The sequence below is a fragment of the Raphanus sativus genome, unplaced genomic scaffold (genome assembly GCF_000801105.2).
Source record: "Raphanus sativus cultivar WK10039 unplaced genomic scaffold, ASM80110v3 Scaffold0405, whole genome shotgun sequence".
NCBI classification, from domain to species: domain Eukaryota; kingdom Viridiplantae; phylum Streptophyta; class Magnoliopsida; order Brassicales; family Brassicaceae; genus Raphanus; species Raphanus sativus.
In genome coordinates this window covers 16,865-41,414 of record NW_026615724.1, presented here as the reverse complement: position 1 = coordinate 41,414, position 24,550 = coordinate 16,865, and the positions used below count along the sequence as shown (strand labels likewise).

Genomic DNA, 24,550 nt, shown 5'->3' with positions numbered 1-24,550 from the left:
TACTCCAACTCAAGCACGCTTAACTCTGGAGTTCTTTCAGGATGTGCTCCGGAAAAGGTAAGTCAACTTTGGTGATATAGGTAGTCAAATCAATTCTCTTAAGCCTTTTCACATATCACAACTCGGGATGTTACAGTTTATCAGTATAAAGGGACGTCCAGGAGCTGGAGCATCCCACATTCTTTTATCTCCCATCTTTCTAATGTGATACTAATGCTTCCTTTCTGTCTGTCATTGACTAGTTTGAAACTTTGATGCTCTGTTTCGGTTATTGGTAGAGAGTTTTTGCTGTTTATTACATTGTCAAGATATTAAAATACAAAAACTAAGTTGTCACCATATCATTCTCCGGATGTTTTCCTGACTTACTTGGGTGTCAAGGTTTGTTCCAGACCCCAGTGTCTCAAGTAGGTTCAAATATCTTCATCGACATCTCTGAAGCTCAATAAAGGGACGTCCAAGAGTTGGAGTATCCCGCATTCTTTTATCTCCCACGTCACATCTTCTCCACAATCATTTGCATAGTCAATCTCGAACTCAAAAACAAGCTCGGTGGAAGAAGCCACATGCTCTGTTTCAACCTCAATCTCGTATTTGTACAGATGCCCCGGATAAACTCGTCTCCCTGGTCTATAATAATCGGTGATAGCCTTCTCTCCGTACTTGACGCGACAAAGGATATCTTCTTGTTTCGTTTCTCCAAACTCGTTTACGTCAATATCACATATCACCCCAACCTTAAATTTGGTTGATTTGCCGACATGCATTTGATTCAACTTCACGGTTACTGAACTCCCATAAGATCGGTAAGTGAAGCACGGAGGGACTTCTTCAGCGGGAAACACTGAAAATTTACCACTTCGGATGATGAGATCTCTGGCTTCTTGATTTAGTTTGTAGCAGTTGATGAAGAAGAGACTAATATCTGGATTGCGAAAGGAGCAATCTAGTCTCTCCAGGGACTCGCACTCTTCTGCATATAGGTCCAATACCGATTCCGGAAGCGGTGGGAGTGATACCAGATTCTTCATTCCCCTTAGTAGAAGAGTACTTAGATGAGATATTCTCCCTATCCATGGATCTACTAGCTCTTGAATGTCTGTTGAACTCTCATGATGATCACTTTGCAATACATCTGAGCGGTCGATACAGGAAGGGAGCTCCACCAGACTTGAGCAATAAGCTAGATTCAGTAGTTTAAGATTAACGAGGTTCCAAATAGAGGAAGGGAGCTCCACAAGTCTTGAACAATACTCGAGATTCAAGTTTCGGAGATTAACTGCATTTCCAATAGAGGAAGGGAGTTTCACCAGATTCATGCAATTGTGAAAATTCAGTTGGTGGAGATTCACTGCACTTCCGACAGAAGAAGGAAGTTCCACCAGCCTTGCGCAGTCCGAGAGGTTCAAGTCATGTAGATTAGTGGCTGTTGAGAGATCAGGGAGCTCTTCCAACTTTCTTGAATCACTCAAATCCATCCACTTGAGATTGTTGAGCATCTGCAGTGACATACAAAAGAAGCCCACACATCCATTAGTATTAAAAATAAAAGACAACCTAAGTTATATTTACAAAAAAAAAGATAAAATATTAACTTACTTTAATCCCTTCCCAAAATTTCACAAGCTTGCTAGAATGCATCTCAAGTTTGACGAGGAACTTTGGATTAAAACTCGAAGGAAAACATGTCATCTTGAAGTCCCGCCAAATTAGTACCCTAAGTTTGTGCGATAAGTAGTTCATAGATTGGGGATTAACACATTTGCCAAGGATTCTTAAGAATTGAAGATCAGACAATCTTTCAAAGGCCCTTTCACTTGTCCATGTTATTTCATCACCCTCATCAAGATTTATTCCTATGACACTGCTCTTACCCTGTAAAAGCAACCCAATGAAACACAAACAGAGGATGGTTACTTATTGAAGAGAGCACTGCAATGAAAAATACCAATATAAAAACTTACAGCGTTATCATCATCGTTAAGTACTTCACCAATATCGCTTGCATCATTCAAAAACCGGCGTTTTCCAGGTTCACTTACAAATTCATTTTGCACAATTTGTCTTCCTAGTTGGACTAGCAACTTAGACATCTCTATCCTTTCTTCTTCAATAGATATGAGTGATTTTTCGACTAAAACACGAATCCCTTGCATCACATCCAAGAAACATTTTGCTAGACAGCCATCCACTATATCAACTGGTTCATTATTGAAGAAGCAGGCTATATGAAGAAATAAACTTTTATCTTCATCATGTAAAGCATCATAGCTAAACTTTAAAATGCTCGAAATTTCTCTATCTCGGTCAAGGTGAGTCCTTAACCTTGGTAGTGCCTCTATCCAGTCCTGCTCGGACATTCCCCGAAAATAGGAGCCCATAACCTTTAACCCCAACGGAAGTCTACCTACAAGATCCCTAACTTTCCAAGCAAGCTCCTCGAAACCATCCTTTGGGTATTTCTGATCGAAAGCGTACATGCAGAACATTTGAAGAGCTTCATCATGTGATGGTAAATCCACCTTGTGTATATGCTCGATCCCACTTGCTTTTAAAACCTTTCGATCTTGTGTTGTGATTATGATCCGACTCCCAGGACCAAACCAACTAGTCTCTTTCGCCATGGCTTCTAGTTGTACTGACCGATCGACATCATCAAGAACCACAAGAACTTTCTTGTCTTTCAGCCTGTCCTTGACGACTCCCAAATGTGAAAAATTCTTGATATCTGTCTCATTGGTTAGTTGAGACATAAAATGTTTTTGCAAATTCAACTTCACACTGTAGTCATCAGAGCAAGTTGGTACGGCATAGTTTCTTTTGATATTATCTATAAAGACGCTCAGTTGGAAATCTTGGGAATGACGGTTGAATAGAGATCTAGCGATGGTGGTCTTACCAATCCCAGACGGACCCAAGATCCCTACTATTCTCACCTCATCGGAATCTAGCTGTAACAGTGATCTCATTTTTGTCATCTTAGATTCCATCCCAACTAAGCCGTCGAAATCAGTGCATGGTGCGGAAAGGTTCAACTTGTTGGAAACATCAGTGGCAATATCTTCAATCATCTCTGCTTCATTCTTCCTGAACAAAGCAGATTAGATATTGCACATACTAATTAGATATTCTCATACAAATAAGCAAACAGTTATTGTTTCCAGGATGGCTGTTCTTTAAAAAGCTACAAAGACGTTGATGTGTTATGAGCTAGTAGGAATCAAGAAGAGGACGAACCCGCTTGATGAATGGTAACCTGCGATTTGAGCCACTTCCGTCAAAGCACGTTTCCATCTTTGGATCTCCTCCTCTGTTTTTCCTTTACAAGTTTTTTTAAAGACTTTCCCAAAATCACCAGTCTGCTTCTTTACATCAGTTGGATCCACTGTTTGCCCCAACTCTTCTCTGCACTTGATGATCTCCACCAGCTCGTTTAAGCACCATGTGGACGAAGCGTAGTTCTTCGATAGCAAGACAATAGCAATCCTGGATCCTTTAATAGCTTCTATGAGCTCAGGACCGATGGACTTGCTTCTCTCGATATCATTGTCAATGAATAGGTCGATTCCTTTGTTCTTGAGCTCCTTGACGACGTGGCTGAGAAAGTTCGTGCGGACATCTGCCCCGTGGAAGCTTGGGAAGACATGGTGTTTACAATTGTGAGAAGAAGGAGACGTTGGAGCCAAGAGAGTTGAAGAAGAAGAAGGCAGTGTTTTGTTGTTTTCGTGATGATGAGATGTGGAAGATTTTCTGGTGAAAAATATTGAACCAAAAAGGGCGTAGAAGCTGATTGCAGCAGCAGCAAGATTGGTAAGGGAAAAATAAGAATCCATTAATCAGGATGATGAAGAGAGGCTCAAGATCTCGGAGCTTTTTCAGATAAAGAGGAAGAATTCAACAAAGAGGCGGCTATGTGTGTACAGTACATACTAAACACACAAACGTTGACTGAGACTGAGAGATATCCATTTTCCACAAGAGATAAAAGACATTTTATTGCCTTTACGCCAAAAACAAACAAACAAAAAATATGAAACGACCAAACGACGTCATTTTGATTGTTGACTCCAACAAAAAAAAACAGAAACGAGCAAAACGACGTCATTTTGGTTGTTGACTCCAAAAAATAAATAAACAGAGCTTCTCTTCTCTGTTAGAGCCGGTGACCTGGGGTTGCGAAGCGGCGCCGTGTTCGTAACAGTAGTTATGGAATCCATGGAAGCTCCATCAACAGCTTTTCAGTCTCCTTCTCGTTCCAGGTTCACCTTTATCCCTTCCACTTAGTTTTTTGAGGTTAATGAATCTCAGAAACCCCTCTCTTTTTTTTTGTCCTCTTCTTCATTTGGCAGTCAACAATTATTGCATTTCTAACTAGCCGTGGACCGTCCCCAATTCAAAATGGTATTTCTCAATTTTTCATTTATTTAAAAGAGAACAATTTGAATCGAAAATTGAGATTCTTAAATCGACAACGCACAGGAGACAGTGGTGGAGTTACTAGGAGTGCTAGGTCGTCGTCCATGGCTTCCCATTGTAGTCTGTTGCAGCTCTCGCGATGAACTCGACGCCGTCTCCTCTTCCTTGTCCACTCTCCCTTACATCTCCTTTGCTGCTTTGGTACTACTCTCTTCTTCTCCTTTCTCAACTTTGTGAATGTTGAGCTAATGTTCTTTGATTCGAAATGTCTCTTCTTGTTAAAATCGCTTACTTTCTTCTATCATTCTCTTTCCTCTAGACTGTTGTATACAGAAATGATTTGAGCTTGTTTGTTATTAGGTTGATCTCTTCCTATTTGATTCTTTAGTGCACTGTATCCGTGATGTTCTTGCTTCAAAAAGACTCTTGTTTTTAATTTAATGTACTTGTAAACGAAATTCGCCGCTTGTTAACTCACATGCTTGTCCATCCATCGTGGTTAATGTTGAATTTTAACGTTGGATATATTATATTCACACTGTCTGTCCTCTAGATTATGTTCACATTCAGTGTCTGTTGCGTGTGTACAGTACAGTGATCTAGGAGAGAGAGAACGAGCTATGATTTTAGAGAAATTCCGACAAGCGACAGTCAAGTGGAACCAGCAAATTAACTCTGCAGTAGTAGAAGAAGGTTTGGAAGAGAGTCAAACCGGAAAAGAAGAAGAAGAAGAAAAGAAATCTCATTTGGTGGTTGTGACCGATGTTTGTCTTCCCATGCTTTCATCTGGAGAGTCTTCTCTTTCCTCACGAGTTCTCATCAACTACGAGCTTCCTACTAAGAAAGAAACTTATACTAGGCGTCTAACATCTTGCTTAGCTTCAGGTTCTTTTCTTTCGAAAACAAACTCCTCTGTTCATCATCATCAAAGCCTATTTTTTTAAAATTTGAAACTTTCTCTTCTTTAAAGGTGGGATTGTCATAAACATGGTTGTTGGAGGTGAAGTAACCACTCTCAAAAGCCTTGAAGAAACCAGCGGCATTATCATAGCAGAGATGCCTATCAATGTATTGTAGATTCATTCGATGATACTTAGTGTGATTATCTTTGATGATTGGCTTAGAATGTGCTTTCTTTTTTGCAGATTTCTGAGATCTTATAACATCTTAGCAGCATGACTCCTACAATCGGAAGAATACCATCTTAGCAGGGTTTAATGGCTCTTAAGCTTCAAATTATATATGTTATATGACTTCTCTGTAGATATCAATCGTTGTTTTAAGAGACATAACTTGTCTCTCTACTGCACTTTTAGCTTTTGAGTTAATCACTTTTGTATTCTCTCCACTAGTGTATAAATGTAACCTCAATAAGAATCATTCAATTTTCACATTACTTGCACTCTGTTCCATATCGACCAAGAAGTGGCAACATTTTGAAACTTTGATACTCTGTATGGATTCTTGGTTGAGACATGAGAGTTTTGCTGTTTATTACATACTTGGTTTAGCTGTCATAGTGGAGCGAAGGGACCCAGACTCCTACGGGAGGCAGCAGTGGGGAATTTTCCGTAATACATTTTTCCGTGGTCGAACTCTAATTCCTCAAGAAGTAAGTACCCAAAGATACTAAAATAGGAGGAGTTACACGACTAGACTAGAAGTAAACATTTATCAGGGAATCATAAATGAGACAGAATCACAAAAGAGCTAGTCTATTGACACCATCATCAATATCTGAAGGGACCTCCGGGAGTTGGAGTATCCCGCATTCATTTACCGTCCATGTTTTGGAATCGGAAATGAGGAGCCCGAAATCAAAAAGAAGCTCGGTGGAAGTAACCTCTTCTGTTTCAACCTCAACCTCGAATGTGCACAGATGCCCTGGCAAAACTCCTTCTACTTGTTTTTTTTTACAATAAGTGAGAGAATTCCCTCGTGACGTGATGCTACAACAGATAGATCCCGAGTATCTTCTAGACTCCTCTTCTCCCTCATCATCAGAAAATAGATCTTCTGTTTCATCAACCTCACCCTCGAATGTGCACAGATTACCAGGAAAAACTCGTTCTACTATGATGCAAGCCTTAAATCGGGTTGATTTGCCAACGGGCAATTGATTCAAATTCACAGTTAAGGAACTCCCAGAAGATCGGTCAGTGAAGCACATAGGCACTTCTTCAGCGGGAAATACCGCATATTTATTTGTTGGTGTGTGGACGATGAGATCTCTTGCTTGTTGATTTAGTTTGAAGCAGTTTGTGAAGTTAAGACGAATATCTGGACTGCAAAAGGAGCAATCTAGTCTCTCTAGGGACTCGCAATTTTCTGCATCTAGTGCCGATAACGAATCCGGTAGCTGTGGGAGTGATACCAGCTTCTTCATCCCACTTAGTTTAATAAACTTTAAACGAGATATTCTCCTTTTCCATGGATCAGGCTCTTGGATGTCTGCGGAATAACTTTTCAACAAATAGCATTCTGAGAGATCAAGTTCTTCTAGAGATTCCAAGTTAATGTTGGCCAGATTAACCTCTAGCTTTGAGCATTCCTTTAATTCCAGTTTTGACAATTTAGGAAGGTTTCTCATAGAGGAAGGGAGATCTACAAGACTTGAACAACCGCTGAGATCCAACTTTTGGAGATTAATTGCATTACCAATAGAGGAAGAGAGTTCCACCAGGCTTGAGCAATAACTGAGACTCAAGGCATATAGATTAGTGGCAGTTGAGAGATCAGGAAGCTCTTCCAAATCATATGAAAAACTCAAATCCATCAGCTTTAGATTGTTAAGCAGCTGTTAAGACAAATGAAGGAAGCACATAAGAACAACACGTTGATATTAAAACACATAAGAAAATTGGTTAGATAGCCTATTAGGCAGAACAAAAATATTACTTACTTTATTTTCTTTCCACAGTTTCTTAAGACAGCTATCCCGCATGCGTAGTTGGACTAGGAACTCTGGATTAAAACTTGAAGGAAAACAAGACATCTGGAACTGCGACCAAATTAGTACTCTAAGTTTTTGGGATATGTAGTTAATACTTTGCGGATTAACGTCTAGGCCAAAGATTCTTAAGAATTGAAGATTAGAGAATCTTTCAAAGGCTCTTTCACCTGTCAATGTTATCTTATCAGGCAGCTCAAGCAATATTCCTATGACACTGTTACTACCCTGCAAAACCCAATAAAACATAAATAGAGGGTGGTTAGCTATCAAATGATCTCACAATGTAGAGAGCACTGCAATGAAAATACAAATCTCAAAACTTACCGCTTCTTCATCACTAAGTACTTCACCAATATCGCTTGTGTTATTCAAAAACTGGCGTTTTCCGGATTCTTTTTGCACAATTTGTCTTCCTAGTTGGACTAGCAACTTAGCCATATATATCCTTCCATTTTCAGTATGTATGAGAGATTTTTCAGATAAGACGCGAAGCCCTTTTCTCACACTGAAGCATTTTGCTAGACAGTCTTCCATTATATCAATTTGCAGAGAATTGAAAAAGCAGGCTATATGAAGAAATAAACTTTTATCTTCATCATTTAAGGCATCATAACTAAACTTTAAAATGCTTGCAATTTCTCCATCTCTGTCAAGGTGTGTCCTTAACCTTGGTAGTTCCTCTTTCCAATCTTGCTCAGACATCCCTCGGAAATAGGAGCCCATAACCCTTAGTCCCAGTGGAAGTTTACCTATAAGATATCTAACTTGACAAGCAAGCTCCTTGAAACCATCCTTTGGGTCTTTTTGACCAAAAGCATACATGCAGAAGATTTGAAGAGCCTCATCGTCTGATGGTAAGTTCACCCTGTGTACATGGTCGATCCCACTTGCTTTTAAAACAGTTTCATCTTGTGTTGTGATAATAATCCGACTCCCATGACCAAACCAACTAGTTTCTTTCGCCATGGCTTCTAGTTGTATTGATCGGTCAACATCATCAAGGACAACAAGAACTTTTTTGTCTTTCAACCTGTCTTTGGCAATACCCAAATGTGGAATTTTGATATTCTTCTCATTGGTTAGTTGAGACATAAGTTGCTCTTGTAAATACAACTTCACACTGTAGTCATCAGAACAAGATGGTACTGCATACTTTCTTTTGATATTGTCCATAAAGATACTCAGTTGAAAATCTTGGGAGTGTCGGTTGAATATAGCTCTAGCAATGGTTGTCTTACCAATCCCAGGCGAACCCAAGATCCCTACTATTCTCACCTCATCGGAATCTAGCTGTAACAGTGATCTCATTTCTGTCATCTTAGATTCCATCCCAACTAAGCCATCGAAATCAGTGCATGGTGCGGAAAGGTTCAACTTGTTTGAAACATCAGTGGCAATATCTTCAATCATCTCTGCTTCATTCTTCCTGAACAAAGGGAATGATCAATGAATCCGTTATATATTCACGAATTTTTTTTTGCACTTACTATATAGATATTCTGATAATAATAATAGTGAAAGACTAATGAGCCTCCTTCGAACCCTCTTCAATTGTAGATCACAGAAAGAAAGCAATACATATGGCTGTTTTTTGAAAGATACAAAGATATAGAGGTAGTGTATGTGTTAGAAAGATTATGAGCTAGTGGGAATCAAGAAGAGGACGAACCCGCTTGATGAGTGGAAACCTGCGACTTGGGCAACTTCCGTCAAAGCACGTTTCCATCTTTGGATCTCCTCCTTTGACTTTCTTTTACAGGTTTTCTTAAAGACTTTACCGAAATCACCAGTCTGTTTCTTTACATCAGTTGGATCCACTTGATAGAAAAGAGGCATCACTGTTTGCCCCAACTCTTCTCTGCACTTGATGATCTCAACAAGCTCGTTCAAGCACCATGTGGAAGAGGCGTAGTTCTTCGAGAGCAAGACAATCGCAATCCTGGATCCTCTAATAGCTTCTACGAGCTCAGGACCGATGGACTTACTTCTCTCTATATCATTGTCAATGAATAGGTCGATTCCTTTGCTCTTGAGCTCCTTGACGACGTGGCTGAGAAAGTTCGTGCGGACATCTGCCCCGTGGAAGCTTGGGAAGACATGGTGTTTACAATTGTGAGAAGAAGGAGACGTTGGAGCCAAGAGAGTTGAAGAAGAAGAAGGCAGTGTTTTGTTGTTTTCGTGATGATGAGATGTGGAAGATTTTCTGGTGAAAAATATTGAACCAAAAAGGGCGTAGAAGCTGATTGCAGCAGCAGCAGCAACTTTGGTAAGGGAAAAATAAGAATCCATTAATCAGGATGATGAAGAGAGGCTCGAGATCTCGGAGCTTTTTTCAGATAAAGAGGAAGAATTCAACAAAGAGGCGGCTATGTGTACAGTACATACTAAACACACAAACGTTGACTGAGACTGAGACTGAGAGATATCAAATTTCCACAAGAGATAAAAGACATTTTATTGCCTTTACGCCAACAACAAACAAACAAACAATATGAAACGACCAAACGACGTCATTTTGATTGTTGACTCCAACAAAAAAAAACAGAAACGACCAAAACGACGTCATTTTGGTTGTTGACTCCAAAAAATAAATAAACAGAGCTTCTCTTCTCTGTTAGAGCCGGTGACCTGGGGTTGCGAAGCGGCGCCGTGTTCGTAACAGTAGTTATGGAATCCATGGAAGCAGCTCCATCAACAGCTTTTCAGTCTCCTTCTCGTTCCAGGTTCACCTTTATCCTTTCCACTTTGTTTTTTGAGGTTTATGAATTTCAGAAACCCTCTTTTTTTTTGTGTACTAATTATTCATTTGGCAGTCAACAACAATTGCATTTCTACCTAGCCGTGGACCGTCCCCAATTCAAAATGGTATTATTTTTTCAAATCTTTCATTAATTAAAAGAGAACAATTTGAATCGAAAATTGAGATTCTGACCTCGACGAACGCACAGGAGACAGTGGTGGAGTTACTAGGAGTGCTAGGTCGTCGTCCATGGCTTCCCATTGTAGTCTGTTGCAGCTCTCGCGACGAACTCGACGCCGTCTCCTCTTCCTTATCCACTCTCCCTTACATCTCCTTTGCTGCTTTGGTACTACTCCTCTCTCTTCTTCTCCTTTTTCTCAACTTTTTGATTGTTTCAGGTTTTCGATTTCGTATTATATTTAGTGTTCCGTTCTGTATATGTGGGAATCTAATGTTGTCGAATCAATTGCTTGCTTGCTTCATCATCATCAGTGTTACATTAACATTAAATTATTATGTTACATTTTACTTCCTCTTAGAGTCTAGTCTAGACTATGTTCACGTTCAACCTCTGTGTTGTATATACAAAATGATTAGAGCTAATTTGTCATTAGGTTGTTTCTGATTTCGTATTCTTTTGTTGATTTGAGAATACGGTTTGTTGTTTAACCACTTGCTTTTGCTTCATCATGATAATGTTCTTCGATTCGACATTTGATTCTTAGCGTGCTATATCTGCCTAGAAAACAACAATCCTTTCTTTGTTGACTCACTTGCTTGTTCATCATTCATCATTGTTTAGTTTCCACTTTTAGCATTAGATTATGTTCACACTCATTGTCTATTGTATTTACAGTACAGTGATCTGGGAGAGAGAGACCGAGCTATGGTTTTAGAGAATTTTCGACAAGCGACAGTCAAGTGGAACCAGCAACTTAACTCCTCTGCAGTAGTAGAAGAAGGTTTGGAAGAGAGTGAAGCAAGAGAAGAAGAAGATGAAAAGAAATCTCATCTGGTGGTTGTGACCGATGTTTGTCTTCCCATGCTTTCATCTGGAGAATCTTCTCTTTCCTCCCGAGTTCTCATCAACTACGAGCTTCCTACTAAGAAGGAAACTTATACTAGGCGTCTAACATCTTGCTTAGCTTCAGGTTCGTAAACAGAACTCCTTTCTTCATCATCATCAAACCCTGTTTTTTTTAACATTCGCTTTTTAAAGGTGGGATTGTCATAAACATGGTTGTTGGAGGTGAAGTAACCACTCTCAAAAGCCTTGAAGAAACCAGCGGCGTTATCATCGCAGAGATGCCTATCAATGTATACTATATTCATTCCATGAACTTTCTGCTTTTTTTATATTTATCTTTGATGGTTGGCTTAGAATGTGCTTTCCCTTTGTTTCGCAGATTTCTGAGATTTTGTAACAAACGCATGGCTCCTACGACCTGAAGGATACTGTCTAAGCGGGTTTAATGGCTCTGAAGCTTCAATATGTATGTTACATGACTTCTCTAGAAAAATCAATAGTTTGTGTTGAGCTACAGAAGCTGTTTCTCTGCTCCTCTTTTAGCTTTTGAGTTGATTAACTTTCGCATACAACGCTGCGCTTTGACATTTTTGTTCATCTTGGGAGATTTTTTTCTTCTAAAACATTTGGATAAAGGCATAAAGAGAAACAGAGCGAGCAATAGTGGACATGTGATTGCAGTTCAATCATGATTACTATGTAACTTTCAAATTTATATTCTTGTCTGATTTGTTTTATACGTGTTAGTTTCTATAAAGGGATTGCTATTTACATATGGGACCTATATAGCTTTTGTTTGGTAGAATTATTGCGTGCGCACCAATTTGTACCCCATACAGCTTTCATTTATAAATAGTTTTTAGAAATTTACATAAGAATTTCGTTTTCTTCAAAATAATAAAGTTGATGTCTTTTTATAAGAACTTGGTCTTCATATACATCCATTTGAAGAATTTTCAATTTTTTTTTATTTGGTCAAATAAGAATTTTCAAGTTCTAGTTACGTTTAGTAATGAATATATTCTTCATGTTTTGGTGGCAAATCTATCCCATACGAAAAAGTGGAGAGATAGTATTTTAGATTAATAGAAATAGCTTGAATTCAAATCAAAATATTTCAGATTAGAACATGTTTTGCAACATTTATATGTGCTTGCTGCCGTTCGAATTATTCCAGATCATTTAGTAGTATGCCTATTGCATTTGAATTTTGCGACGATTTTTCTACTTTCTGAAGGTCAAAACTCAAAACTAAGCAACTATGTCATATAGTTTATACGTCTAATAATTGTTTGTTGTATAACAATGATAACAAGAGCTCATACATGTAGAACATTCCTTAGTTTTGACTTTGACAATAAGTTTGTCAAATTACGAATAGCCTTCCTTTACAACAATTACTCGTTTTGACTAATAACACATAGTATTTCACTAATTAGAGGACCGTAATTACTAAACGGTAAACTACATTTAAACTATAGCATGTAGTGGCTTATATATTGAAGAAAATATGATATTGATATTGTTCATTATCAAACCTGAAACTCTATCATACTGTTTGATGTCAAAATTGATGTTTACATAATGTTTTAACGGACAAAATGATATTTCATTATTTATTTTTTTGAAAAAAAAATTATTTCTTGTAAATATGCACAGTTGGTTATATATAAAATCCCAAAACTTGGAGAACATTAGAAAATTTGCTAAAATATATTAATAAGATATAGGCATATGGATGTCAAAATCAGTATAGTTTGCTGGGCACGCTATGTTGTAATTACCTGCACCATATATTGCCAAATTCCAATAGCGTACTTACACACGTATGTCCACCTTTTTCTCCAAAAAAATTCTCCTATCAGGCTATCACCTAATTAATTTACTCCTATATTTCATGTCATTTCCAAAATAATTCAAACTTTCTCTGAACATTTATTTATTTCTCTAAACGGGTTCTTGGGTTTGAGTCTTCTTCTTGTCTTCATCCCTCTTGTATTTTTCTAATTTCATCTCATTCGCAAACTTGTTCAACACGTCTCTCACTCTCTGATCTTTTCCAGAGCTATAAGTTTGTAAAAATTGACCCAAGAATATCTGAGATTTTCTTTCCATGAGACTATATGGCTGTCGTCACTAACCTCGGAAGCTGTCTGAAGATTTCTTATGTCATATTTGCTTTCTGTTCTGCTTTCTTTCTCGGTGCTCTCAAAGGTTTGAACCTGTTTTTGTTCTGTTTTTAAGCTCTGTTTTGCTCTGCTTCCATGATTGATCTGCTCTTAAACAAAGGTTTGAGTATTTCTTTCGTATATATTATATATGCAGGTTTGATCGTAGGTCCAATAGCTGGATTAACATTAATAGCAGGAAACGTTGGAGTGATTCTTGGTTTGTTCCCTGCACATGTTACTTGGACTCTTTACGCTGTTGCAAAGTACAAAACATATATATTCAACTCTGTTTCTTAAATTCTTAAAAGACAAATTATTCCATAAGAATATAGTCATCTTGTGTTTTTATCTCTCTAAATTTCAGGACAAACAGATTTGATATTCCTCTGAAACTAGCAATCTTTGTAGCACTTCCTGCATTGTTTGGGATATGGTTAGGTCTAAGTATAGCAATTAGTGTTCTTGTTGGTGTTGGCTATGGATTCTTCACTCCATGGATCTCTGCTTTTGAAGCATTCAGACAAGACACTGAATCCAACAAGTTCTTCCACTGTCTTGTGGTACTTTAAAACAAAGTTTCCCCACAGTTTGTTTTCTTAGAGAATCATATCACTTTGACTCTGTTTATTATGTACTATTAGGATGGAACTTGGGGAACAATCAAAGGAAGTTGTACCGTGGTTACCGATTTTAGAGATCTTTGTTACCACTCTTATCCATTTTACTTAAAGGAACTGCGAGAATCACCTCCTTCAGACGAGCTTCAAACTCTGAGGTAAGGAGGCTCAAGATTATAACATAGAGTTTTTTTTGCAGTTTCTTGAGTATTGATGTGTGGTCTCTTCTTGCAGGTTGATTCATGTTCCTGGATGCATAATTGTAGGGATTATAGGACTAGTTATAGATATACCTCTTTTCACTGCAATAGCTGTTGTTAAAAGCCCTTACCTCCTGTTCAAAGGCTGGTACAGACTAGCTCAAGATGCCATTAACCGAGAAGGACCATTCCTTGAGATAGCTTGCATCCCAGTTGCTGGTTTGACAATACTGTTATGGCCTATTATCGTCATTGGATTTGTCTTGACGACCATCTTCTCCAGCATCTTTGTTGGGTTGTATGGAGCAGTAGTTGTGTTTCAGGAAAGGTCATTTAGAAGAGGATTGTCTTATGTGATTGCAGTAGTTGGAGAGTTTGATGAATACACAAATGATTGGCTTTACCTTAGAGAAGGAACTATCTTCCCAAAGTATTGTCTCTTTTCAACTCTTTATTACATTCACTTTCGCTTGCATACATACTTCTAACACCAAGAAACTGTACTACACATAGGCCAAGATATAGAATGACAAAAGGATCCTTTTCAAGTGAAGTATCTGTGGTTGTTCACCCTTCAGCTGTAAGCAGAGTCAATAGTTCCGGTTCTGTGGAACCTCCAGCTATGCTAGTACCAAGCCTGGTTCGTTCTGTATCGGTTAGAGGAGCAATACAAGAAGTCAGGATGATTCAGGTATATGTCAATCTTGAGCATGACATAACTTTTTGATATTCATAACTTGAACCTTTTCAACAGATTTGGGAGCATATGATGGGGTGGTTTGAGATGGAAGGCAAAGAACTATTAGACCAAGGAGTGATAACACCAGCTGATCTGTATGAGTCTTTAAAAGGAAGACATGGAAACGAATCATCGGTTATAAATGTTGGCCTTCCTTCTTATGCCTTGCTTCATACACTTCTTAGATCTATTAAAGCTGGTGCTCATGGTATGCTTTTGCTTGATGGCTCGGAAGTGACTCATTTGAATAGACCGCAGGACAAGTTCTTGGACTGGTTCTTTAACCCAATTATGGTGTTGAAAGATCAGATCAGAGTGATTAAACTTGGAGAAAGTGAAGTTAGGTACTTGGAGAAAGTTGTTCTCTTTGGTAACCATGAACAAAGGATGGAAGCTTGGGACAATGGTGGTAACTTACCTCCAGAAAACCTTAGAGCTGCTCAAATTCAAGGAATCAGCAGAAGGTAAAGATTCAAACATTTTGTCTGAAATTTGGGATGTTCTATGATGATAATAATCTCACTAAAGACAACAATGACATGGTTTACTTCTCTGTGTTGTAGAATGATGGGAATGGTACGGAGCATATCTAAGCTTCCAACGTATAGAAGACGGTTCAGGCAAGTGGTTAAGGTTCTAATAACGTATTGGTTAGAGAAACAAGGCTTGAATCGAACCGGTTCCATGAGTTCAGGAGATTTCATTGAAGAGGTCTGACCTAAGAGGAGCAACATTTGTTTGTCTTCAAAAATATATGTATATTGTTAGGGTTTTTTATTTCTTTTGTAAGATGTTTTTTTTCTTTCAAAAAATCTCTTGTGGAAGAAGGTATAACAGAATGTACAGAAGTTGCTAAGCATTTAGCTTTGTTTGTTTAACCCTACTTGAACGGCTAATTAGGCTAAATTGGAATTTTTCTATATATGTGATTGTGTATCTCACAAGATTTTTGGCGCCATTAATGGGAAGATTTATAAGGTGCAAAAAAATGTGTTACTTGAGACGCAAGCCAAGCAACTCAGAACGATCTCATCTACAACGAAGATATCTTTTCCTTTCCCACTGTTTGTTTTATTTCATTGTTATTTATTACTGTTCTAACTCTTAGTAATCTGTGTCCTTTGAGACAATGTTTTTCTCTTTAATAAGAATCCATACTAGTAAGATGAAGAGAGGATCAAGATCTCAGATCTTCTTTCTAGTGAGGAAGAAGAGTTAACAAAGAGAGAGGCTCTTTTGAATATACGACTATCATGACCATCCTCATCATCTTCTTCACGAATTTTGCGCTATCACTATCCGGATGCATGCTTCTCAGTCTTTACTTGTGTTTCAAGATTTGTCGCCGCTCTCTTTGTCTGAAGATTTATAATCTTCATCGCCATTTTCGAAACTCTCAATATCTTTAGATTCAAAATCTTCGACGACATCTCTGAAGCTCAATAAAGGGACCTCTAGGAGTTGTACTACACCGCATTCTATAATACACCATGATTTGTAAATGTTGTCGTTCAAACTATAACCGTCGCCGTAATACTCTGAATAGGCGATATCGAACATAAAAACAAGCTCGGTGGAAGTCAACTCCTCTGTATTAACCTCAACCACGAACGTGTGCAGAGGCCCCGGCAAATATCCATCTATTTTTTTTTCAAAAGTGATTGCATCCCTTCCGGACGTGATGTGACAACCAATTGAGGCTTCTCCACTTACTAACCATAAGTCATAGTCATCAGCATATATAACGCCAACCTTAAATTTGATTGATAAACCATGAGGCATTTCATTCAACTTCACAGTTTCCCATATTGCTATCTTGATTCCTGCATGAGTTTCTGAAGAATCTTAGATATAATGATGTCTTGTTAGCAGGAAGAAGGCATGTTTCGATGCGATTATCAAGAACCTTTACAGGATTTAACCAATCTTCTCTTTAATAGAAGGTATCCAACATATCATATGTTGACTCACTCTGTTTTGTTACTTTCTTACCATGTATAGAAAACGCATAAGCTATGTGTGTGGTCGCAGTCTGTTTCGCAATATTATTACCTTCCTTTGTTGCTGGTTTCGTGATAGTTGTTTTGTTAGCTTCTTACAATGGATGTTGACTCCGTGTAGAATAGAATGTGTAATAATAACTTTCTTTCTATGTTTGTTGCTGCTGCTTGTGTAAAAAGAAACGAAGATGAAGTCATCGATTCGATGGCAAGAGAAAACCTCTGAAACCAGGAAACGTATCTCCTCGTCGCCCTGTCCCTGCCCATATAACGTTACCCCTTTACGTTGAGACTTTTACAGTCCCTGGAATCTCAAGTGGACCCCAGATTCATGACAAGAAAGGTATAGAGAGCATGAGAGCTTCTTGCAAACTTGCTGCTAGAGTTCGTGAATACGCTGGCACTTTGGTTACAGGGTTATCACGGTGATACTTCAGCTACTTTCTTCTGTGGAGATGTCGATGAGAAAGCCAAAAACCTAGTCCAGGTATAGTCAGTTCTATGAAAAGTCTGGTTTATGTTATAGTTTGATGAGTGTTTTATACATTGAATGTGGTGTAGGTGACAAAGGAGTCTCTATACAGAGAAATATCGATATGTGGACCTGGAGTTGATTACAAGAAAATCGGCCAAACCATTCAGTAAGAGGCTGATTCCCTTTGAGCAATTAGTATTTTTCTATTCATCTAATACAATATTGAAAGATCAAATCTTTGTTAAAAAGTGATCGTGCAGATAAGCATAAATATGGAGTGGTTCGAAATTATGTAGACCACGGTGTTGGACGTGTCTTCCATTCTGATCCAATTGTTCATCACTCCCGTAAGTGTATAGTCCCTTAAACTCAGATATAGAATTGCTTGCTTTGGTGGCATTATTGGTTAAACTTGCATCTTCTTCACAGGGAACACTATAGCCGGATGTATGGTGTTGAATCAAACCTTCACCATAGAACCGATGCTTACCATTGGAAGCATTAAACCGGTAATGTGGGATGATAAATGGACCATGGTAACAGAAGATGCAAGCCTCTCTGCACAGTTCGAGCATACCATTCTTATAACCAGACATGGTGCTGAGATACTAACCACCTGTTAAAAAAAATTGATTCCCATATTGAGCATTATTGGAATGGAACACAAAGTCAAATGGTATGTATGAAAATCATATTCAAATATTCATTTGCTCACAAAGTAAAGTGAATCTTTGTAGTCACACAAACAAATACTAACAATGAGTTTTACAGATTATTTGTAGGTACAAGCAAAAAGGAAAAACTGAGATCATAAGAGTTTAGGAGATCTTGTTTCTCTGAAGTTCATTTCTTCTGACATAACTTTTGCAAATTAAGTAGGTATGGGTTTGTGTTTCAAAAAAAAAAAGTAGGTATGGGTTTATAAGGTACACAAGACGAATGAGCCAAAAGAGTTAAAAGAAGAAGCCGTTGTTTTGTTTTCTTGATTTTCTGTTCAAAAATATTGTACCCAAAAGGGCGTAGAAGCAACATTGGTAAGGTAAAAAAATAAGAATCCATGCTAGTATGGTAATGCTAAAGTGAGATGACCGTTTGTTTCACCCAGCAGCTCCCCCACCGTTACTCTGCGTTCAAAAGCACTAGAGATTAAAAGTTGGACTTTCAGGATAATAAATATCAATCAGTAAACAAATTTGGTCAACTGCAATTGGTTTCTAGAAAATGGAGATAATACAATTTAATGATGATAATGAAAAGTTTTGGAATGGTTAGAATTTAACTTGGATTCCTTACATTGATTTCTTGGTTGAGAATTTTTTGCTGTTTTAATTACGTACTCTTTGTCCAAAAAGAAAATAATTACGTACTCAAGAAGTGCCTCAAAGATTAAAATACAAGAGATTGCAGGATTTAGAAGCATGCAAATTTATCAGGGAATAAAAAATGAGTCGGAATCAGAAAATAAGTAGTCTCTTGTCACCATCATCTTCACGAACAAGCTCCATATCTGAAGGTTCATAATCTCCAACGACATCTGTGAAGTTCAATAAAGAGACCTCTGGGAGTTGTAGTATCCCGCATTCTTTTACCTCCAATGTTTTGAAAGTTCTTCTCCAGTCTTCATAGCTGAGATCGAACTCAAAAGTAAGGTCAGTGGAAGTGACCTCCTCTGTTTTAACCTCAACCTCGAATGTGTACAGATGCGCAAAGTCGGATGTGTTCAGATAAACTCGTTTTATTCTTTTATAGCAAGAAATTAGAGGATTCCCTCCGGACGTGATGCTACAACAGACATCTGCTCCTCTATATCCCCTTTCGCCCTCACCTCCAAATATGATACAGGCCTTAAATTTGGTTGATGTGCCAAGAGGCAATCGATTCAACTTTACATTCACAGAACTCCCAGAAGATCGGTAAGTGAAGCATGAAGGCACTTCTTCAGCGGGAAAGACTGCATATTGATTAGTAGGCGTCTGGATGATGAGATCTTTAGCTTCTTGATTTAGTTTGAAACAATCTTTGAAGTTGAGAAGAATATCTGGGTTGCCAAAGGAGCAATCTAGTCTCTCCAGTGACTCACAATTGGATGCATCGACATACGATAGCGAATCCGGAAGCTGTGGGAGTGATACCAGCTTCTTCATTCTGCATATATAAAGTCTTTGTAGACGAGATATTCTCCTTCTCCATGGATCCAGCTCTCCAGTTTCTGTGGAACTCTCATGATAACTTTTCAACGAAGAGCAACCTGAGAGATCGAGTACTTCAATAGACTCCAAGTTGATGTTGGCCAGATTAACCTCTAACTTTGAGCATCCACGTAACTCTAATTCCGACAATCTATGAAGATTTCTCATAGAGGAAGGGAGCTTCGTCAGGCTTGAACAATTACTAAGATCCAATTCTTGGAGATCAATTGCATTCCCAATAGAGAAAGGGAGTTCCACCAAACTTGAGCATCCACTGAGATCAATTTTCGTGGGATCAAGGACTGTTTCAATGTTGAAGGGAAGCTCTACCAAACTTGAACAATCATTAAGATCATTAATTTTGAGATAAGTGATAGTCGTAATAGATGAAGGGATCTCCACCAGACTTTCGCAAAACTTCAGATTCAACTCTCTGAGATTAATGGCATTTCCAATAGAAGAAGGGATCTCCACCAGACCTGAGCATTCTGTGAGATTCAATTTTCTGAGATTAATTGCATTTCCAATAGAAGAAGGGAGTTTCACCAGGCTTTCGCATCCTCTGAGACTCAGTTCTTGAAGATTAACAGCAGTTGAGAGATCCGGAAGCTCTTTCAATCTATCTGAATAACTCAAATCCATCCACTTGAGATTGTTGAGCGGCTGTAATGACAGATAAAGAAAGCACATAAGAAAATTGGTTTGATAGACTAACTTGAGCAGTTATTTTCAGAACTAAAATAGTACTTACGTTCACCAAAAAAGAATAGTACAGTACTTACTTTGATCCCTTCCCAAAATTTCACATGCTTGCTATCAGGCATCTCTAGTTTGACTAGGAACTTTGGATTAAAATTTGAAGGAAAACATGTCATCTCGGAACGGTCCCAAATTAGTACTCGAAGTCTTTGGGATATGTAGTCTTCTTTTTGCGGACTGATGCCAAGGCCATTGATTCTTAAGAATTGAAGATTAGACAATCCTTTAAAGGCTCTTTCATTTGTACATGTTATGTAATCTTTCCAATGAAGATTTATTCCTCTGACATTGCTACTACCCTGTAAAACAATCCAATGAAACATACACAGAGATGTTTAGTTATTAAATAATCTCACACTTGTAGAGAGCACTGCAGTGAAAATACCAATCTCAAACTTACAATTTTATCATCATTAAGTACTTCTTCAATATCCTCTGCATCATGCAAAAACCGGCGTTTCCAAGGCTCACTAACATTTTCTTCTCGCACAATTTTTCTTCCTAGTTGGAGTAGCAACTCTGCCATATGTATACTTCCATTTTTCATAGTTATGAGAGATTTTTCAGCTAAGATGTGCAGCCCTTGGCTCACATCCAAAAAACAACTCGCAAGACAGCTTTTCACTATTTCAATTTCACCAAGTTCATCATAGAAAAAGCATGCTATATGAAGAAATAAACTTTTATCTTCATCACATAAGGCATCATAACTAAACTTTAAAATGTTCTCAATTTCTCGATCTCTGTCAAGGTGAGTCCTTAACCTTGGTAGTGCCTCTGTCCATTCTTGCTCCGACATTCCCCGGAAATAGGATCCCATAACCCTTAGCCCTAATGGAAGTCTACCTACAAGAGGCATAACTTCCCAAGCAAGCTTCTCAAAACCATCCTTTGGGTATTTCTGATCAAAAGCATACATGCAGAACATCTGAAGAGCTTGACCATATGATGGTAAATTCACCTTGAGTATATGGTCAATCCCACTTGATTTTAAAACCTTTTGATCTTCTGTGGTGACGAGAATCCGACTCCCAGGACCAAACCAAGTTTCGTTTGCCATGGCTTCTACTTGTGCTGACCGATCCACATCATCAAGGACGACAAGAACTTTCTTGTGTTTCAACCTGTCTTTGGCGACTCCCAAATGTTGAACCTTGGTATCCTTATCATTTGTTAACTTAGACATAATCTTCTTCTGTAATTTCAACTTCACACTGTAGTCATCGGAACAAGCCATTGCGGCATGCTTTCTTTTAATATTACCCATAAAGACACTCATCTGGAAATCTCGGGCATGTCGGTTGAAAAAATATCTAGCAATGGTAGTCTTACCAATCCCAGGCGGACCCCAAATCCCTATTTTTCTCACCTTGCTCGAATCTAGCTGTAACAATGGTTCCAGTTGTGTCATATGAGATTCCATCCCAACTAAGTCGTCGAAATCACTGGAAGGTGCTGAAAGGTTCAGCTTGTTCGAAACATCAGTCGCAATAGCTTCAATCATCTCTGCTTCAGTCTCCCTGAACAAAGGGGGTTATGAATACTTATTGTCATACTAATAATTGTAGATCAAATATGATTGAAGCTATGCTCATACTTATTCGATCCAAGATGGCTGTTTTTTTAAAGCTATATATGTATAGAGGTTGTTGATGCGTTAGGAGGATTAAAGAGTAAGTGAAAATCAAGAGGACGAACCAGTTTGTTGAATGGTAGCCTGCGAGTTGGGCCACTTCCGTCAAAGCATGTTGCCATCTTCTGATCTCCTCCTCTGTTTTTCCTTGACAAGTTTTTTTAAAGACCTTCCCAAAATCACCAGTCTGCTTCTTTACATGAGTTGGATCCACTTGATAAAAAAGAGAAATCACTGTTTGACCGAACTCTTTTCTACACTTGATGATCTCCACCAGCTCGTTCAAGCACCATGTCGACGAAGCATAGTTCTGCGAAAGCAAGACAATCGCAATCCTAGATCCTCTGATAGCTTCGACGAGCGCAGTACCGATCAGCTTACTCCTCTCTATATCATTGTCTATGAATAGATCGATTCCTTTGCTCTTGAGCTCCTTGACGATGTGGCTGAGAATGCTTTTGCGGACATCAGCCCCGTGGAAGCTTGGGAAGACATGGTGCGAAGAAAACGGAGGAGACAAAAGAGTTAAAGAAGAAGAAGAAGCCATTGTTTTGTTTTCTTGATGTGAGGTCGCATAGATTTTTAGAGAAGGTAGAAGAATTAGCAAAGAAGATATGTGTGTACATAACACAGAACGTTGACTGAAAGATTCGTGGAAACAGAGGTATCAATTTTCCACAAGAAATTTGTGGCCAACAAAATCATTTGACCCTACCTATCAAAGAGATAAGATAACGTTGCACATGGTTCACCACAACATTCTCACTTTGAGTCTAATTATATGTTACAGTCATTTCGTGGAGATGTATACAAGGTTTCGTGGGAATGTGTATACATTTAACATTACCTTACATCTAAAGAGGAATAGTGTCTACTGTGTTGTCTTGCAAATATACGTTGTAAAATCTACATTGTTCTGATTTTCGGGTTAGATAGCAACAAATTCATCAAACCTAGTAAGTCTCTGCAACCCAAGATCGTCTCTTCCTTTCATGGCAACAACTCTACCAGTTCTCCACCTCTTTTGCATCGACTTAGGTTTTTTTTTTTGTCGGGTTTATTATGCTATTAGAAACAACTAGAAACATTACATAGATGATATTACAGCTGACCATTCTACCTGCCTTATGAGAATTCATGTCTGACTGCATCACCCTGAGCCGACCTATGAGATCCATTCCTGACGGGTATTCCTTGCGCCATGCTGATGATCCCTTGTAAGACTTATTTCCAGTATTCTGCATAATTTGCCTTCTCCGGGAATTGAAACCCAGACTTCCTGATGTAGAAATTGCGTCGCCTGGGATTCGAACCCCAGACTTGGGTGTAGAAACCTTTAAACCTTGACCACTAGGCCACGGTGTTTCCACGCATCGACTTAGGTTCTTCTCTGTTTTCATACTACTCGTTAGCTAGGCACATTAATGTTGTGTCTTTTACTTGCGAATCCTAAACAAATGTTGTGTCTTCCTTTGCAGGATGGAAATATAATCAACATTGATGTCACAGTTTATTTGAACGTAAGTTGTCTTCTTGTTGTGTGTATGTCCTGAGCCTTTTCTTGTGTTTACTCTAAACTTATGTTGGTCTACAGGGTTATCACGGTGATACTTCATCAACTTTCTTCTGTGGAGATGTCTGACGAGAAAGCTGAAAAGCTAGTCCAGGTATGTTCTCATTCCAAATCAGTTCTGTGAAAAGTCTAGTTTATGTTATAGTTTGATGAGTGTTTCACATTCTTTGAAAATGTAATGTAGGTGACAAAGGAGGCTCTAGACAGGGCAATATCAATATGTGGACCTGGAGTTGAGTACAAGAAAATCGGCAAAACCATTCAGTAAGAGACTGATTTCCTTTGAGCAATTAGTATATGTTTATTCTTTTGAGTTTCTCATCTGTTTCATATTGAAAGATCATATCTTTATAGAGTGATCATGCAGATAAACATAAATATGGAGTGGTTAGACAGTTTGTAGGCCACGGTATTGGACGTGTCTTCCATGCTGATTGTTACTTCCGTAAGTTTGTTCTTGGTGAATTGCTTTGTGGTCAATGAAGCTGGACGCATGGTGTTGAATCAAACCTTCACCATAGAACCTACGCTTACGGTAGGAAGCATCAAACCGGTTGTGTGGGATGATGATTGGACCGTGGTTACAGAAGATGCAAGCCTCTCTGCGGTGTTCGAGCATACCATTCTTATAACCAAAGATGGAGCTGAGATACTAACCGAATGTTAGAAAATTCGATTCCCCAATGTGTCTCAGATTGATCTTTATTGGAAGGGAACACACAAAGCAAATCGTGTATATGAAATCATATTCATATTCAAATATTATTTTGCTCACAAACTACAATGAATCTATGTATTCACAGTAACAGACACAAACAATGAGTATTTGACAGATTACTTTAGGTGCAAGCAAAAGAATAAGATTCTAAAGTTTAGTAGATCTTTGATTCTTTAAAGTTCGTTTCTTTTGACCGAACCTTTGCAAATTAAGTAGCAAGGGTCTAGGAGATCTTGAACATCTTTATTGTACCACCCAATATTCAAAAAAAGTGATAAGCTGTGATCATATGTTTTATACAATATTTTGATGAAATTACTCGATTTTATATTCTAGTTGT

At 38.4% G+C, this 24,550-nt stretch overlaps 7 protein-coding genes and 1 pseudogene across 8 annotated transcripts; 5 read left to right on the top strand and 3 right to left on the bottom strand.

The window, feature by feature from the left end:
* Positions 1-154: 154 nt before the first annotated feature.
* LOC108820543 (probable disease resistance protein RPP1) lies at positions 155-3,943 on the bottom strand. The gene is made up of 4 exons (XM_018593501.2): positions 3,238-3,943; positions 1,965-3,087; positions 1,600-1,875; positions 155-1,499 (listed from the first exon to the last, which is right to left on the bottom strand). The coding sequence occupies exons 1-4, from the start codon at positions 3,831-3,833 to the stop codon at positions 414-416; spliced, it is 3,081 nt and encodes a 1,026-aa protein (XP_018449003.1). The 5' UTR covers positions 3,834-3,943; the 3' UTR covers positions 155-413.
* Positions 3,944-4,090: 147 nt separating this feature from the next.
* On the top strand, positions 4,091-5,810 carry LOC108820553 (uncharacterized). 2 transcript variants are annotated; one of them, XM_018593513.2, is made up of 6 exons: positions 4,093-4,259; positions 4,350-4,401; positions 4,480-4,617; positions 5,007-5,301; positions 5,387-5,484; positions 5,562-5,810. In XM_018593513.2, the coding sequence occupies exons 2-6, from the start codon at positions 4,399-4,401 to the stop codon at positions 5,577-5,579; spliced, it is 552 nt and encodes a 183-aa protein (XP_018449015.1). In that variant the 5' UTR covers positions 4,093-4,259; positions 4,350-4,398; the 3' UTR covers positions 5,580-5,810. The 2 variants fall into 2 exon arrangements, with proteins under 2 accessions (XP_018449016.1, XP_018449015.1); XM_018593514.2 differs by having other exon boundaries at positions 4,091-4,401.
* Positions 5,811-5,981: 171 nt separating this feature from the next.
* On the bottom strand, positions 5,982-9,809 carry LOC108820542 (disease resistance protein TAO1). The gene is made up of 4 exons (XM_018593498.2): positions 9,039-9,809; positions 7,694-8,795; positions 7,319-7,594; positions 5,982-7,213 (listed from the first exon to the last, which is right to left on the bottom strand). Exons 1-4 carry the CDS (start codon positions 9,656-9,658, stop codon positions 6,116-6,118), a joined length of 3,096 nt encoding a protein of 1,031 aa, XP_018449000.1. The 5' UTR covers positions 9,659-9,809; the 3' UTR covers positions 5,982-6,115.
* A 127-nt stretch (positions 9,810-9,936) lies between these two features.
* LOC108820551 (uncharacterized) lies at positions 9,937-11,873 on the top strand. The gene is made up of 6 exons (XM_018593511.2): positions 9,937-10,092; positions 10,183-10,234; positions 10,318-10,455; positions 10,966-11,260; positions 11,329-11,426; positions 11,516-11,873. The coding sequence occupies exons 1-6, from the start codon at positions 10,037-10,039 to the stop codon at positions 11,531-11,533; spliced, it is 657 nt and encodes a 218-aa protein (XP_018449013.1). The 5' UTR covers positions 9,937-10,036; the 3' UTR covers positions 11,534-11,873.
* Positions 11,874-13,028: 1,155 nt separating this feature from the next.
* On the top strand, positions 13,029-15,809 carry LOC108820546 (uncharacterized membrane protein At3g27390). Its single transcript, XM_018593504.2, has 8 exons — positions 13,029-13,350; positions 13,462-13,570; positions 13,672-13,867; positions 13,949-14,082; positions 14,159-14,554; positions 14,638-14,815; positions 14,879-15,327; positions 15,427-15,809. The coding sequence occupies exons 1-8, from the start codon at positions 13,260-13,262 to the stop codon at positions 15,578-15,580; spliced, it is 1,707 nt and encodes a 568-aa protein (XP_018449006.1). The 5' UTR covers positions 13,029-13,259; the 3' UTR covers positions 15,581-15,809.
* A 1,385-nt stretch (positions 15,810-17,194) lies between these two features.
* LOC108819860 (methionine aminopeptidase 1D, chloroplastic/mitochondrial-like) lies at positions 17,195-17,961 on the top strand. Its single transcript, XM_018592882.1, has 5 exons — positions 17,195-17,206; positions 17,279-17,350; positions 17,425-17,504; positions 17,588-17,685; positions 17,768-17,961. The coding sequence occupies exons 1-5, from the start codon at positions 17,195-17,197 to the stop codon at positions 17,959-17,961; spliced, it is 456 nt and encodes a 151-aa protein (XP_018448384.1).
* Positions 17,962-18,585: 624 nt separating this feature from the next.
* On the bottom strand, positions 18,586-22,608 carry LOC108820537 (disease resistance protein TAO1). Its single transcript, XM_018593494.2, has 4 exons — positions 21,985-22,608; positions 20,687-21,806; positions 20,310-20,585; positions 18,586-20,190 (listed from the first exon to the last, which is right to left on the bottom strand). Exons 1-4 carry the CDS (start codon positions 22,464-22,466, stop codon positions 18,793-18,795), a joined length of 3,276 nt encoding a protein of 1,091 aa, XP_018448996.1. The 5' UTR covers positions 22,467-22,608; the 3' UTR covers positions 18,586-18,792.
* Positions 22,609-22,714: 106 nt separating this feature from the next.
* On the top strand, positions 22,715-24,484 carry LOC108820558 (methionine aminopeptidase 1D, chloroplastic/mitochondrial-like; annotated as a pseudogene).
* The last annotated feature ends 66 nt before the right edge of the window (positions 24,485-24,550 follow it).